General features: G+C 43.0%; 2 protein-coding genes across 2 annotated transcripts; one reads left to right on the forward strand and one right to left on the reverse strand.

Moving 5' to 3' along the window:
* The first annotated feature begins 7266 nt into the window (after positions 1-7266).
* LOC102715942 (ABC transporter C family member 8-like) lies at positions 7267-13541 on the forward strand. Its single transcript, XM_040523838.1, has 12 exons — positions 7267-7380; positions 7600-9590; positions 9713-10033; positions 10121-10207; positions 10287-10889; positions 10981-11145; positions 11237-11531; positions 11623-11837; positions 11924-12229; positions 12398-12461; positions 12779-13018; positions 13173-13541. Exons 1-12 carry the CDS (start codon positions 7353-7355, stop codon positions 13268-13270), a joined length of 4413 nt encoding a protein of 1470 aa, XP_040379772.1. The 5' UTR covers positions 7267-7352; the 3' UTR covers positions 13271-13541.
* Positions 13542-16205, reverse strand: LOC102719672 (protein NDL1-like). The gene is made up of 11 exons (XM_006654075.3): positions 16010-16205; positions 15615-15714; positions 15377-15474; positions 15189-15277; positions 15041-15101; positions 14863-14949; positions 14702-14779; positions 14555-14611; positions 14409-14464; positions 14189-14324; positions 13542-14099 (listed from the first exon to the last, which is right to left on the reverse strand). Exons 1-11 carry the CDS (start codon positions 16073-16075, stop codon positions 13878-13880), a joined length of 1050 nt encoding a protein of 349 aa, XP_006654138.1. The 5' UTR covers positions 16076-16205; the 3' UTR covers positions 13542-13877.
* Positions 16206-17681: the final 1476 nt, after the last annotated feature.

A 17681-nucleotide genomic window follows, 5' to 3' on the forward strand; every position in this document is an offset into this window, starting at 1 on the left:
CAGAAAGAACAGGAGAGTAGCGGTACGAGAATGACTCTCTGCTGGTGTTTGATACAGTACTGCCTCCGTTGGTGTTGTTTCCATCATTGTTGCCGTGCGTGCCTCCGTTGTTGTCATTGCCGTGTGCGCCGCTGCCGTCGTCGTCACCGTGCGCACCACCATTGCCGCCACCAATTGACATGACGAGGATGTTGTGCAGTGAGCAGTCGGGCGAGTGCACTCTCCAAAAATCTTAGCACCCGCCTACCCATGCAGGTACTCTGGCCAATGGAATTCCAGAGGCCTGCTCGTCTCCATCACTCGTGGGCGCAAGTGATGGGACCGGGGAAAGCAGAAGAGCAGCGCAAGAACTCGTGAACCAGAGAGAAGCAAAAAAATGGAGTCTTTCTTCACTTCTGGCCTCACCTCAGGAAGAAGGAGTGGATGGAAACCGAATTCAGCGCCCCACGTTTCCTTTCCGTTACGTGATCATCGCGCAACTATCGTTGTGGATGTTACTAGAGACAATCACGAAGATTCGGGTTTATTTCCAAACTCCCGGCCGTTGCAAAAGGATGACGCCTCGGACCGGACCGGACCGGCTAGCTCAGCTCGGCGCGTGCGCGTGTGGTGGTCTTCCCTCTATCTCAACTAGTCAACAAAGAGTATCCTATGCCTCTCTATTTAAGTTGCAATTCTCCACTTTAAATCTCTAATGTGGTATTATTGTCTTTACCATTTATTGTGGGCTAATGGGATTTTAATTAATTAAACTTAATTGGACCTAGCCCATTTAAGCAACAGTGGCATAGAGGTGCGGTGTACTAATGGTGTGGCGACCATGATTAGGAGTGGGTTAGAGGTGATAGTCATACGCTGGTTGCCAAATATGGTGCAAGAAGTCTGGGAACCGCTTCACTGGGTATGGTGTGGGCAATGACGATGAATAGAATACATCGAGGGTTATATTTGACTAGTTCGAGATTCAGTAATAACGACAACAACAAAGGGTGCAACCAATAGAAATGAAGGAGATATAGGCGATGACAAGGGTGGCTAACGTTTCACTTCTTTAAGGAACAAACATGTCGTTGGTGCTCACGAGGGTTGTACGACTAGTTCCTTGATTTGTGTACGCCATCATCGATGATGAATACATGTTGTCATCAACATCATCTCATTGTCTCAACACTCACTATCTACTATTCTTAGAGGATGGTCCAAGTCTGTCGTAACGTTCTTGTCGTCTCCCTCACCATTGGATCCGCACAACTTTAAGTGTGTAGTGTTTATATCCGATGCCCACATTAGGCAACATGAGACGGTGATGTGCCAAGTGTTTTGTGGGGGGATGAAATCGAGTATTACTGGGTAGTATCATTGCTAGTCGACTGATAGTGAGTTTTGACCAGTACTAATGGTTGGTTCACCACTAATACTGATAACATAGCATCAATAAATTGCTTATCTATATTATCCTCTATGGCTCTGGTTGTTTCTGCTATATTTGATTGGCCATGGAAAAATAAGTAAAGCAACTAATGAAAAAAAAAGGAATTTATGGATAACTTTATATAGAAAGAGAGGGGGGGTTAAAAGCCAGCGCTGAAAATAAGAGTACATGGAAGTCCCCCAAGTTCAATTGTAAAATTAAGTTCATTGGATATGACTGATCAACTAATAAGTGTCGAGGCTCAATATATTTAGTACTATAGATCCAAAAGATCTCAAGATGACAGCCAATTGCAAAAGTTTTAAATAATAACTTCAATATTTATTTGCAGAGCAATAAATTGGCTCCACACATAATTTGGTGACGCCGTAGTCGTCAATCAAGTTTCTTAAATTAAAAGGCATTTGATTAATCTAACTATCTCCATCAGTGGGGAAAACCAACAATCGCAATCTCCACGTACAGTCACAGAAAATTAACCTAATGCTTTTGGAGCTGTGTCCAAGGAAATAATAATATGTAACAGTCAGCCCAGTACCTGTCCAGGATCAAGGTGTTATGTGTATTGACACTGATGTGGTATCTTGGTTTGGAAAGGTTCTACAATAATTAATAAAGTGCCAAAGTACAAACAAATATGTACAAAATTATGAAAAAGGTATTTGGAAATGTAAGGCACAATGGCCTATATAATTGTCACCATGCAAAAGAGTCCACTCAATATTCAATTTGCACATGAAATATATATAAATGAAAAGCTTGTGCAATAGTAAGGCACAGTTTTGTACCTATATATCCACATCATGAACTGTCCTTTTTTTTGTTTCTCAGTGTGCACATGGTATTTTCAATTGAAACATCGCACAGTGTACATATGTCATCATTTTGTAGTACTACGGCCCTGTTCGGCAACTGAGTTGTTAACCAGTGTGAAAAACATAATAGCATATTAATATATGATTAATTAATTATTAACTAAAAAAATAAAAAATAGATTAATTTGAATTTAATATATATATAATTTTTAAAAAATATATCGTTTAGCAGTTTAAAAAACATGCATATAAAAAAATCTGGTCCAGTAGTATCCATCGCCGAACGCGGCCGTATACATGGCATTGTCAGTACTGCCTCCTCATTGTATGACACCTCCTGGTAAAATTTACTACGGCTCCTTATGATTCACGATGGCATTAGTTTAGTCACTGGATACGAAGAGATATGTACCTAAGTTGGCAAAGACACCGAATAGGAGCTATTGAATTGGTCCCTTAGTCTCTATCACTCTTTTCACCAAAATACTCCCTTCGTTCCAAATATTTAATGTTTTTAATTTTATATAAATGTTTGACTCTTCGTCTTAAATATTTTCTTATCAAATATGTAAAATATATATATATATATATGCATAAAAATATATTTAATAATAACTAAAATAATATAAAAATAATTATGTGAATTTTTTGAATAAGACAAATAGTAAAACGTTTATAAAAAAGTTAACGACATCAAACATTTAGAGAAGGAGGTAGTATTAATTAGGGGCAATTCCATTCTTGCCTCTGTTTCGGATTCTAATACTAATTTTACCTCTCTTTTTTAGGGTTTTCATTTTTACCCATGTTTTTTTAACTGACCAACAATTTGCCCCTCTTTTGGATAGACCTAATGATGTTAACTTGGGAATTAAAAGTACTCTTTTACCCTTTCTCGGGAATTTTATTTTTAGCCTTGTTTTTTTTGTCGTTTGCTTTTTTTTGTCTTCCGTTGTAAATCACACCAATATATATACAACAACCGGAAAAAAAACATGGTAAAAATAAAATTCCCAAGAAAGGGTAAAAGAGTACTTTTAACCTCCAAGTTAATATTGTTAGGTCCCTCCATCCAAAAGAGGGGTAGAGTGTTGGTTCACTTTTAAAAAATAGGGATAAAAATAAAACCTAAAAAAGAGAAGTAAAATCAGTATTAGAATATGTTTGATATAAACGAAATTGTCCCTATTAATTATTGGTGTCTGTGAGCATTAGAGGGGAAAGGAGATACTGCCCTCATTTTTTTTGGTTTGATGTTGCTTAGTTTAATTTTTAACTGACCAACGTCATGTATTTGCACACGTAGGGAGTACTTACTTTAATGCTAACATTTTTTTCCTTAATAATGAAAGTAATTCTTATGTTTTGCATCAATTATGACGTACACAATCATTAAATTAGGGGTTCTAATCCTAGGAGAGCCCAGGGACATATCCAAAATACAACATCGCCAAGGTCAACGGGGTCATTTTGATGACTTCATCTCAACTTGGTACTTTGTTCGTCCCAAAAGAAAATTGTTGTTTCAGCTCTAGAACTAGAAAAATGAAAATGAAGTTATTCTTTGATGGGGAAGTACATAAAAACATAAGAAATAATTACTATTTTACTAAAGGATCTGTCTAAATATGTATGTGTTGCATCGCCCCTAGGGGAGCTATGCATCCATGAATTTGGGGAATTTAAATATTTGCTACTTTTAGGTTTGTGTGCTCCTCTTACATTTGCACTTCCAAAATTACCACCGGTGAGAGAAACATCTTTAATTATTTGCCATTTTTAATGACGTGGAGCGCCACACAAGAGTGATAGCATGATGGTGGACATAAAAAGACCATTTTACCCAATGTATCCCCAAAAAACACAGCAAATAGACAACTACCATGTTACTATAATTTATCAATTAATCATAAATAAATCAAGTGAAATTAATGTAAGCATATACAATAGTATATTGGAAAAATGAAACACTTCAAATAATTCATGAGTATAACAGGAACAACTAAGGTCGCGTTCTTTTGATAAGTTAACTAAACCAGATTATCTTATTTTCCGCGCGCACGCTTTCTAAATTGTTAAAGTATGTATGTTTTGCTAAAAGTTTTTACAAAAATGTTATTTTAAAAATTATATTAATTTATTTTTAACTTTTTATAGCTAATAATTAATTAATCATATAGTAATCCACCGTTACAGTTTCCACACAGTTAGCTAACCCTATACCGAACATGACCAGTAAATTTAACAATGAAACAAAATGAGGAATGAGGAATTGATCAGGGAGATAACACTATTTTTGCTAGGATAATAGGGGTATCTTGGTCTTTTCACATCCCTCTCCACGTAGTCAGTCCTACATGGTGCCTCTATATGGTCAAAAGTGGCAAATAATTAAGAATTTTTTTTCACAAGTGGCAATTCTATAAGTGCAAATATAAGATGGGCATTTGAAGAGGATGCAAACATAAAAATGGCAAATAGTTAAATACTGAAGTTGCTTCCCCAAAAATAAGTAACTTAATGGCCTTTGTGGCATACTTGCAGTACCAGAAGTTTATAATAAATTATATATAGTATGGGTGCACTAAAAATACTTATATTTAAAAAGAGCATTTCACATCTATAATACAGTATAGAATCATCAGAATCTAGAATATAAACTTAAAAGATCAAAAAAAAAAGATTTGCATGAAATTCAATTCTACATCAAAAATCAGGGAAATTGGAATAGACAATATTAGATATTTTAGAAGTTTGGTTTAGTTTGCATATGAATCAAATCCATGTGCATTACAAAAAAAAATTAGCACTGTAATATTTTTTTATAAATAGCACCAAATTTGATTTGTACAAAAATGCCAAGTTGTGTCAAGTATAGGAACAAATGAAATTTCATAATGAATATGTTTTTGGTAGAGTAAATTGTATGTACACAAACTTGTGAGGTTGACATAATTATGAACTTAAAACACTCATTTTGGTGCACGAACATGGCTGAAGCGTGTGAACAAAGGCCTCGTTAAGTTTGCAAAATCTTTTTAAAAACATTATATCGGATATACGTACACATATTTAAAGTATTAAATGTAGTCTAGTTACAAAATAAATTACAGATTCCGCCAAGAAACTGCGAGACAAATCTTTTGAGCCTAATTAATACTTCATCAGCACATGTAGTTACTATGTAGCACTTATGGCTAATCACATACTAATTAAGCTCAAAAGATTCATCTCACGATATCTACTATAACTGTGTAATTAGTTTTAATATTCATGTATATTAATGCTCTATTATCTATTTAGGTCTCCAAAAATTTGATGTTATGTTTTTGAAAAAAAATTGGAAACTAAACAGGGACTTAGGTGGTGTTTAGATTGAGAAAATTTTTGGGAGAAGTGTCACGTCAAATATTTGACTGGATGTCGGAAGGGGTTTTCGGACACGAATGAAAAAACAAATTTCACGGCTAGCCTAAAAACTGCGAGACGAATCTTTTGAGCTTAATTAATCCGTCATTAGCACATGTTGGTTACTGTAGCACTTATGGCTAATCATGGGCTAATTAAGCTCAAAAGATTCGTCTCAAGATTTCTTCCATAACTGTGCAATTAGTTTTTTGGTTCATCTATGTTTAATGCTTTATTTAGGTGTCCAAAAGTTCGATGCGATGTTTTTGGAGAAAAAATTTGGGAATTAATCAAGGCCTTAGACCAAAAAGATATGACATGGGGAAAGTTACGAAATGATAGCTTTGACAAGATATTTGCAGTCTTCTGAAATTTACTCAGCTTATAAGGTGGTGTTTAGATTGAGAAAATTTTTGGGAGAAGTGTCGCGTCAAATATTTGACCGGATGTCGGAAGGGGTTTTCGGACACGAATGAAAAAACGAATTTCACGGCTAACCTAGAAACTGCGAGACGAATCTTTTGAGCCTAATTAATCCGTCATTAGCACATGTTGGTTACTGTAGCACTTATGGCTAATCACGGACTAATTAGACTCAAAAGATTCATCTCAAGATTTCTTTCGTAACTGTGCAATTAGTTTTTTAATTCATCTATGTTTAATGATTTATTTAGGTGTCCAAAGATTCGATATGATGTTTTTGGAAAAAAAATTTAAGAACTAAACAAGGCCTAAATATACCATCACGATTGTTGCCAACTTAATACTTGCTATTTTGGACAGGGTTACGACTTACGACTACTATAGTATTCCCTCTAGTCCCATAATATTTGCCATTTTAGACAGGGATACGGTCTCTAAAGACAAATTTAATCACTATTTTCTATTACAATATATATGAAAAATATCAACCAAGATATTATTTTTGTTGAATTAATTTGCTATATATGTAGTTTACATGCTTCCAAGTGAATACTTTATAAATCGTCCATAGTAAAAAAATTTAAAAATTGAACTTAGCCACCTCATTTGAAATGAAAACTATGAGTAAAGAGAGAGGAACTATGAGTGGACAAGCAGGTAATTTCACCCCTTAGCATGGAGAACGTGATGGCACTAATCAATGACACTCTCCGGTGTTGTTTACGCCATATCGATACGAGAAACCTCTTTTTTCCAAGCTGTGTTCCTCTTGAGTTTGTGCTCGCCAATATTTACTCAGAAACGACAAATTAAGAGCTGTGTATATATATATATATATATATATATATATATATATATATATATATATATATATGCTATTACCTATGTCCCATAATAACGTTATTTTTCGTTTTTTCATGTCTAACGTTTGATCATTCGTCTTATTTGAATTTTTTTGATTAATATTTTTATTGTTACTAGATGATAAAATATGAATAGTACTTTAAACGAGACTAATTTTTTTAAGTTTTTGTATAAATTTTTCAAATAAGACGAATGGTCAAACATTAGACACGAAAAAGCGAAAAATGAGGTTATTATAGGACGGAGTAGTAAACCTTAAGAGGCAGAAAACAATAAAATAAAAGGCAATAAAAACCAATAAAAAAGAGTGGACCGATACGCTAAACCTGCGAGCTCCACAAAAGAAATCATTCGAGATGGCAGCGCATCACTGATGAGCAAACCTCACAGGGACAAACCCAATCGCAGCAATGGCGTCTCATCTTGGCACCATGCAAGGTAGCTGCTAGCTAACCTAACCAAATAAACAATTTCATCGCCATCAAGCTAGTCATCCTCTCCTTTCATTTCTTGGCCCAATGAAGCATGATCGTATATATTTTTTTAATGCTTGAAATTAATCTTGTTCGTGTCTTCTTGGCAGCATCATTGCAGTTTATTTTATCGATGGAGCTGTACCATATCTGAGCAAGTTTTGTTTTTTGTGTTCATCTGCAGGGTTGTTGGGTTGGTCGATTGCATCGGCATGTGAGGTGGATCTCAGTGTGGAGCAGGAATCTCTGTGCTTCCATGCCAACCTGATCGATCTCATCAACGTTGTGCTCTTCGTCTTCTACCTCCTGACGCTGGTGATCGCTGCCTGCAAGAAGCAGTTTTTGGTTGGCGCGAAGGACCTGCCATGGCTGTGCCTCGTTGCTTCGTCTTGCTGCGCGGTTCTTGGCGTCGCGTGCATCTGTCTGGGGGCGTTGAGACCGTCGTCGTCTGCTTCTTCGCCCGGAGACGGAGTGGCGGAGCTCCTCGTGGGAGGTGGCGTGTGGGTGCTCGTCTCGGTGTCTGTGGTGGTCCGTCCGACGAGGCTGTCGGGGGTCGCCGCCATGGCGTGGTGGGCGGCGATGGCGGCGATGAGGACGGCGTTCGGCTTGGAGGTGGTGGCGGCGAGGGGGGTCAGTTCGCTGCCAGTGGTTGATGTGGCGGCGTGGCTCGTCAGCGTCGTGCTTCTCGTGTGCGCGTTCGTTGTTGGCAGAGCCGGGCGCCGTGCAGCCGCCGCCACCGCCGGCGGCCGCGGCGGCGAGACTGAGCCGTTGCTGGCGGCGAGAGGCGGGGAGCGGTCGGCGTTGTTCGGCGAGGCCGGGTTCTTGAGCCGCCTGCTGTTCTTGTGGATGGACCCGTTGCTGCGGCTGGGGTACTCCAAGCCGCTCGGCCTCGGCGACGTCCCGCCGCTGGACGCCGGCGACGAGGCGGCGCAGGCGTGCAACGCATTCCTGCAAGAATGGCACCGGCGGCGAGCTTCGTCGTCGCGGACGTCGGACGGCGAGAAGGGGACGAGCAGGCTGGTGCTCGCGGTGCTCGCGACGTGCTACAAGAAGGACCTGCTCGTGACGGCGCTGTACACGCTGCTCCGGACGCTGGCCTTCGGCGCCATGCCGGTGATGCTCTACTGCTTCGTCTCCTACTCCTACCGGCGGCAGCGGGACCTCGCCACCGGGATGGGGCTCATCGCGACGCTGGTGGCCATGAAGCTCGTGGAGTCGCTGTCGCAGAGGCACTGGTTCTTCGAGGCGAGGCGGCTCGGCATGCGCATGCGGTCCGCGCTCATGGCGGCCGTCTTCGAGAAGCAGCTGCGGCTGTCGAGCGAGGCGCGGCGGCGCAACTCCGCCGGCGAGATCGTCAACTACATCGCCGTCGACGCGTACCGGCTCGGCGAGTTCCCGTACTGGCTGCACCTCGGGTGGAGCATGCCGGTGCAGCTCGCCCTCGCCATCGCGCTGCTCTTCTGGACCGTCGGCACCGGCACGCTCCCCGGCCTCGTCCCCGTCGCAGCCTGCGGCGTGCTCAACGTCCCCGTCGCCAAGATGCTGCAGCGCTACCAGTCGAGGTTCATGCAGGCGCAGGACGAGCGGCAGCGCGCCACGGCGGAGGTGCTCAACGCCATGAAGGTGATCAAGCTCCAGTCGTGGGAGGACACGTTCAGGGAGGCGGTGCAGCGGCTGCGCGACGTCGAGGTCCGCTGGCTCACCGAGACGCAGGTCAAGAAGGCCTACGGCAGCGCCCTCTACTGGATGTCGCCGACGATCATCTCCGCCGTCATCTTCGCCGGCACGGCCGCGCTCCAGAGCGCGCCGCTGGACGCCGCCGTGGTGTTCACCATCCTCGCCACCCTCCGCGTCATCTCCGAGCCGATGAGGATGCTGCCGGAGGTGCTCTCCGTCATGATCCAGATCAAGGTGTCGCTGGACCGCATCGGCAAGTTCCTCATGGAGGACGAGTTCCAGGACGACGCCGTCGACAGGACGACAAGCTCCGGCATGGTCATGGCCATCGACAATGGCGTCTTCAGCTGGGAGCCCAGCAAGGCCATCGCCACCCTGAAATCCATCAGCATCACCGCAGCGCAGGGCGAGAAGATCGCCGTCTGCGGCCCGGTTGGCGCCGGGAAATCGTCGCTGCTCTGCGCAATGCTGGGCGAGATACCAAGAATGTCAGGATCAGTATGTTGCAGCAGATATATTGCACATTTCTGAATGAAAAATTCTCTCCAAAAACACGTCAATCATCTCACCTGACGACGATGATGAACCGCGTTTCCCTCTGCCCGTTCATGTTTATTCAGGTAGCTCTGCGTGGATCGATCGCCTACGTCCCGCAGACGCCATGGATCCAGAGTGGCACGGTGCGCGACAACATACTGTTCGGCAAACCGATGAACAGCGAGGAGTATGACAGGGCCATCAGGTGCTGTGCATTGGACAAGGACATGGAGAACTTCCCCTATGGTGACCTGACGGAGATCGGGCAGCGAGGCCTGAACATGAGCGGAGGGCAGAAGCAGAGGATCCAGCTTGCGAGAGCCGTCTACAATGGCGCCGACGTCTACCTCCTCGACGATCCTTTCAGCGCCGTCGACGCGCATACCGCGGCAACCCTGTTCAATGTAAAGAATGTTTCATCTCAGTTTCAGTCAGCCACTGTCACAGCTCAGGATCACTCTATACGTGTGTTTTTTACCTTCTCTCTGTAGGATTGTGCCATGGCAGCCCTTGAGAACAAGACAGTCATTCTTGTCACACATCAAGTTGAGTTCCTTTCCAAGGTTGACAAAATCCTGGTGAGTTTGGTGTCTGCACATTAGTATACTGTAAGAAATTACATAGCACTAAATAATGTGAAAATTGCTCTCTCTTCAGGTCATGGAAAATGGGGAGATAACTCAGGAAGGAACTTATGAGGAGCTACTGCAACCTGGCACGGCATTTGAACAGCTTGTGAATGCTCACAAGGACTCAAAGACAACATTGGACTCTGATGATCGCCGAGAAGGAGCGAAAGAACTCGGCGCGTTTCAGTGCCAGGTATCAGTGGTACAGCAGAACAGCGAGGCAGAAATCTCCACTGGTAACCTGGTATCAGTCCAGCTGACACAAGAGGAGAGGAGGGAGCTGGGAGAGATTGGACTGAAACCATACAAGGACTATGTTTCAGTGTCAAAGGGCTGGTTCCTCCTTGGCATGATACTGGTCACGCAGTGCGCGTTCTTCGGCCTGCAATGCCTAGCAACTTACTGGCTTGCAATGGCGATTCAGAACCACCAGTTCAGTGTTACAGTTGTGGTAGGAGTTTATGCAGCGATGGCAACTGTTAGCTGCCTGTTTGCTTATGTCAGGAGCCTTATTGCTGCATACTTTGGATTGAAAGCATCGAAGGAGTTCTTTACCGGGTTCATGGATTCAATGTTTAAGGCACCCATGCTGTTCTTTGATTCCACTCCCACAGGGAGAATCATGACCAGGGTAAAGAAAATGTTCCACCATCTTCAATTTGTCAATGTCATTTCTTCAGACATTGTTGTAAACTTTGGTTTTCTCTGTCTGAATTCTGCAGGCTTCGTCAGATTTGAGCATCTTGGACTTCGACATCCCGTTTGCGATGACCTTTGTTATATCTGGCTCAATCGAAATAGCGACAACCATACTTATCATGATCCTTGTTACATGGCAAGTTGTACTTGTTGCTGTCCCTGTCATAGTTGCACTGTTGTACATCCAGGTGAACACATCATCTCTTTTAGTTCTGAACTCCTCGTTGGGATCCCTGTGCATGGTTGTCAAAGGTAATGTAAACAATGCTAATGTTGCAGAAATACTACATTGCCTCAGCAAGGGAGCTGGTGAGGATCAATGGAACTACAAAGGCACCTGTCATGAACTACGCAGCCGAGTCGATGCTGGGAGTGATCACCATAAGAGCCTTTGCTGAAACAAAGAGGTTTATTCAGACAAATCTTCAGCTCATTGACACAGATGCGACACTGTTCTTCTACACAAATGCAGCACTGGAGTGGGTGCTTCTGCGCGTCGAGGCCCTACAAATCTTGGTTATCGTTGCATCATCCATCCTCCTTGTCTCGCTTCCGGAGGGAGCAGTTGCTCCAGGTACATAATTCAGTGCTGAAGTCTTGATTTCCAAAAAAAAGTGCAGACTACTCATGCGGCCATGCCTGAGGTGTCATTTGTATGATTGCAGGATACCTTGGGCTCTGTCTCTCTTATGCATTAGTGCTTTCTTCTGCCCAAGTGTTTGTGACAAGATTTTACTCAAACCTGGAAAACTACATTATATCCGTGGAGAGAATCAAACAGTTCATGCACCTGCCATCTGAGCCACCTGCTGTTATCAGTGACAGAAGGCCTCCCCCTTCATGGCCATCTGCAGGAAGGATAGATTTTGAGAATTTAAGAGTAATTATCTGAAATTTTAAAGGCAGCAAATTAAATGTTTGCTCTCATATATTGCACAATACTAATACTATGTCCTTGTTTGTAAGGTCAAGTACCGCGACAATGCGCCTACGGTTCTGCGCGGAATTACCTGTACATTTGCAGCAGGGCATAAGATTGGAGTTGTTGGAAGAACCGGGAGCGGGAAGACGACTCTTCTGAGCGCATTGTTCCGCCTTATCGACCCTTACAGCGGGCGAATTCTCATCGATGATGTTGACATTTGCACCATAGGGCTGAAGGACCTGAGGATGAAGCTCAGCATCATCCCACAGGAGCCAACCCTTTTCAGAGGCAGTGTGAGGAGCAATGTTGATCCTCTGGGTCAGCACACTGATGAAGATATCTGGGAGGTGAGCAAAACAATTTTTTGTAAATCCTTTTATGGCATGTTCACAAAACCGATTAGGTGACTGATAGATAAGAAAAGATCAGACAACTGAAAAATAGAAAAACTGATATAGTTTTGGGCCTAACCCACATTTCTCAATCTTGTTTTCTGATGAATTAGTTTATCTCAGGCTTTAGATAAGTGCCAGCTGAAGAAGACAATCAGTGCCCTTCCTGGACTTCTTGAGTCACCAGGTGAGTCCAGAATCAGATTCCCTCGTACTGGGGTGATTATTTGGCTTTTTAATAGAAAAGGTCGAGCGGTATATTTGTAAGCGAAAAATAATTTGTGAATAAAACTTTTATATACGTATTCTTAGTGATCTAGAAAAATAAACTTCTTTGAAAAAAACTCAAAATGAACTCTAAATTTAAGGTTGAAAATTCAAACTTTGGCTCATAAGCAGATGCAAAAGTCATCACCTTCTGCATCTGAATATATTCAGAGGTTTGTCAGAGAAAGTGTGGCTGCACTGAAAATCCTCATTTTCTGTCTACCTTTCAATTCCCAGTGAGCGATGATGGGGAGAACTGGAGCGCCGGTCAGCGGCAGCTCTTCTGCCTGGCCCGCGTTCTCCTCCGGAGGAACAAGATCCTGGTCCTCGACGAGGCGACGGCGTCCATCGACTCCGCCACCGACGCTGTCCTGCAGAGAGTCATCAAGCTGGAGTTTTCAGGGTGCACAGTGATCACCATAGCCCACAGGGTTCCTACTGTCACAGACAGTGATATGGTCATGGTTCTTTCCTATGGTAAGCATCTGTCTCTGAAAGCATCACATGTCATTCTGTCAAGAATATCGATTTGCCATGTTTCTTCAGAGAAATGCTTGTGTTGAAGCGATTCAGCAAATGGATCATGAGTACTTGTCTTTGAATGAATTCGGTGGCCTTTGTTTGATTGCAGGAAAACTTATAGAGTATGACAGACCATCAAGGCTGATGGAAAATGAGGACTCTGCCTTCTGCAAGCTTGTAGCTGAGTACTGGTCCAACTATAGTTGAAATGGCCAAGGAAGCTGTCAGGAGCATAAAATGCCGACGATTCTTCGTCAGATTTACCGCTGGTAATTCTTCAGTGAATAAGTGGAACTGGAAATTTGGGCATTGCTTGGGTCACCAATCATAATTCAGATGGATATATATATATGATGCAATAATGACCTGGAATGTATGTATGAAGGGAGCTCATCAAAACCAAGGGGTTCATGCAATGCAATAGCAAGCCTTCCCAACAAGACAAAACAGTAACAAGATATGATACACTTTGTTGGTATAAAATCTGAAACCTAGGTTGATTGATTCTTATTGTCTGTCTCAAACTATTCTGGAACGTACATTTTGTGCTGATTTCTGGCTACAAAAACAAATTGAACAAAGAACCACCCTGATCACAATCCCCACTACAGGTTTCCCTCTGTTCTGTCTTGCTGATGTAGAACTGTATATTATAGGCTATATACACAAACAAAAAAAGGTTGTTTGCGAGGTACATACTCAATGCACGAACAAATTTTGCATCTCTACACTCAATCCAACTAGCCCAGGCCTATCTTTAGTTCTCTGAGCTGTAAATTGAGTAGTTCATTCTGACCGCTAAGATTCGCCTGTCCTAGAAATCCACAGCTATTCGAGTTTTGATCGGCTTCAGCTTTACTCCCATGCTCTCAGGAGATAGTAACTCTGGTGATATACAACATGGGCTTAGTGGACTGCGTGGGCTGCTATTCATCTGGTATGGTCTGTAAAGTCCATACCCCATGAGGAAGTACTCCATTGGCATCAGCATAGCATATGGCTGCTCTTCAGTTATAAGGGAGCCACAGCCCTGAACCTGCAATCAACACATGAAGCAATCATGAGTACATTTTCCATTCATGTGTGTTCCAATCGATAATGGCACATAATGGATCCATATATTACCTCAACTAGGGCACAATATTTCTTGTCCAACCTTGTGGTCATGTGGATGGCATCCTCATGGAATTGCGAGTTTTCTCCTACGAAAATCAGTGTTCGACACTGCAGTTTCCTCAGTGCATCTGTTAAGTCATGCCTCCTGACATAGTGTAGTTTATATGAGTTCCCAGATATTAATTATTCCCACTGACTAGAAAATAAGATGAAAGGAGATAATGCATACTCATTTATCGAGTGAAGAAACCGCCAGATATTTTCGCCCGGCCTCTCGTCAAGCAACTGCATAATAAAAATAAATAACACCTTGAGTTTATGATTTGAAATGACAAAGCATAAAGGAATTTTGTGATTTTGAAATAAGGAACTAACACTTCTACACGCTTGTACAATGTCTGATTCAATATATTGACCACTGCCACGCACTTCCTGTGGAAAATGTATCAGCAAGACAGTGAACAAAACCATGATGTACAAATTGCAAGAAGACAAACTGAGAATAGTGAGCTCTGAAGTTACCTTGCTGAAGTACCGCTGAAGCAAGCATTCCTTGACCAAACCTCGAGTCCCGTAATAATAAACCAAATTTAATAATACCTGGTGCATCAAATGCTACACTTAATCATTTGCATGACTTGGCATGAGTGAAAATGGTCATTCTTACTGAAACATGAAGGCACCTTATTATATAACCATTCGCTCCAAGATGGGGCTCTGCATACAGGGGAGACCAACATCAAGCCTATTACCCTCTCCCGGTATTTCGTCTGTGACAATTTAGAAAAAGCAAATTCCCTATTAGCACAGTCTCAAAGGTAAGATTTTGTCATAAATTTCATAGTGTACCGAAACACATACTGCAAACAAAGTGAGAACATAGGCACCAGCTGTGACACCCAGGCACATCACAGATCCTAAACTGAAAAAAATGAAGAGCAGCTATATGTCAAATGCCACTAGTTCAAAAACAATATGAATGAACTTGGACTATGGCGCGACACAGTACCCGAAGAAATCGAGCACATCTGCGACCTGATCGGCGAGATCGTCAACAGATGGCACCGGCACATTGGATGGAATTGGAGCCGCTCCTAACTGCAGGAATCTTAACAGATGTCATGAGAATGATCATGTGAGCAACCAAACCAACAGTAACTCAAGATCACGCGGTCCCAACACACAGACACTGCCGACCTCGTGCCCCTGAGGATTGATGTGGTATATACAGAAATTGTGGAGCAGCAGCGACGCGGCCTCCGGGCAGAAGAGCAATCCTTGGAAGCAGGACATGTCTGTCAAAAAAACAAAAGAAATGGGACAGCACACATGAGCCCTCACAGTGATAGCGTGACCCGCTGAATTCTGATCAATTCTAACCATTTCTTGGAAGAATCCAACGAGAGCGAGATATGGTCCGGTGTTTGTTACTCACGGTTCAACGCGACATCCGGGTACGTGATGAGCGCCGGCTTGTCCTCGTCCCCGTACACCGCGACGGACAGCGAACCGCATCTCGTCCTCACCTGATGCTCCTGCAGAATTGGAGTCGCATACTTGTTCATCAGTAAACAGCAGCAACGGGAATCAATCAATCCAAGAAAAAGGGAACAGCTTGGGAGCAAAACGACCGCAAGCCTGAAGCCGAATTAACAAAAAAAAAAGTTGAGAACTTGTCGGTGAAGAACATGAGAGAAACAAACACAAACACTGTATCTTTCCGAGAAGTAAGCGCAAAACTCAAGCCCAAAACCAAAATCTCTCGAAAGCAAACAAAAGAAGAAAGAATCCCCGAACGGAGAAGAACCAAGAAACGGAGCAGGCACGGACCTTGCCGGCGAAGGAGATCCGCTCGACGTCCACCGACACGGAGCCGCTCGAGCTGGAGTCCCCCATTGCTCGCTCCTCCGCTTCCCTTCCCTCTCCTCTCCGGCTGGCCTCTCCCCGTTGGCCACACGCGCGGAGGGGTTTTATACGGGCGGGGCGGCGCGGCGCGGGGCGAGCCGCCCACCGACGAGGAGTGGAGGGAGGTCAGAGTCACCGGGGAGGTCAGCGCACACCGGCCGCGGAGAGGAGGGTAGTTTTGGACGCACTCTTCCTTGTGGACCCACCCTGTCATCCACTGGTTCCGTTAGGGGGTGGGTCCCACGGAGTTGGGTGCGGTTCGGGTAGCTGGCGGGGCTCGCTTCGCTACGTGCACACCACACGGCTGCTCGACGATTTGCAAGCGGTGGGGCGCGTCGGTTTGGTTTTCTTTTTCTCTTTTTTTTTTTCGACGGCGTCTCTTTTTGAGAAACAGTAAAAACAATGGGGCAAAAAATATCAAAACTTATCAGTTTAATTTTATATTTTTCTTTTTTAGCAAATATAGACATATTTTGAGGAGAACAAACAAACTATATGGGGAAGGTCTATTGCCTCGATCGTTGAACATTAGGTTAGTGTCGCCAAGGTTCTCTGCTGGCCACTTGCTTTAACACTAACTCTAGTCGAGCGGCGACATCTCATTCTCACAACTTTTCATCTCTGTTGGTGGAGGTTTGTTTGCATCGTGGTTCCGCCGTAGGTCTGTGCCTCTCGTGCGGGCAGCCATGCATAGGGCCGATCCTAGAGGGTCGAGAGGTGCGGTAGCTTTAAACCCCTAAATCTTATGGGCCTCTATCTCTAAATTTTTAAGGTAACATGTATAATATTTTCTATATAAATATTATTTTTAATGCAATTTAAATATTGTGATAATTATTCATAATATATATATATTGTATGATAAAGGGTCTCTATATTTAGTTTTGCACTGAGACCCTAAAAAGTCAAAAGTCAGGACCAGCCCTAGCCGTGCACCCTGAGAGGTTTATTACTTTGTTGTATTAATCTATCCTATTAGTTAAATAATGGTTCAGAGATGATGACGATAGAATCACAACAAAAGGCATAGTGATGGGGTGGATTGCAAGTTGCGGCATTGAGAATTAGTGCCTTGGTGGTACATAGGGATAGGTACTGATATTCAGCATGGTCGAATAATGTGGGTCTTATGGTCATTGCTAGGATCCGGTAGAGAACTAGACATATGATCAGAAGCCCTCAGAGATATTGTGTGCGAAACATCTTCAATTTTTAAGAAGCGAGTATGACCAAAATACCAAAAAAAACGAACCACAAAAAATTTTGACTAAAAAGGGAATCAAAGACTAAAAAAATAACACCTAGTTTAGATTTGGATTGGTTAAGCTTTGGTGATTTTGTGCCCACCAGGAAGGATTGCCTACACTCCAATCATAGGAGTTGTGTGGTGCACCTCAGATGGACCAGGATCCTCTGCCATATTGTCTTTCATACTGCTTACTGATATGTCCAAGATAAGGGGAGTTAGAACCAATACTATGTTAGTTAACTACACCCTACTGACCCAATCATGGAAACATATCGTTTTAGTCTAAATAGTAATAAGTGAAATACTAGCCTTCTTTTCTGAGTTCGACCTAATTTATCCTCCCATGGT

Source organism: Oryza brachyantha, chromosome 5 (genome assembly GCF_000231095.2).
Source record: "Oryza brachyantha chromosome 5, ObraRS2, whole genome shotgun sequence".
NCBI classification, from domain to species: Eukaryota; Viridiplantae; Streptophyta; class Magnoliopsida; order Poales; family Poaceae; genus Oryza; species Oryza brachyantha.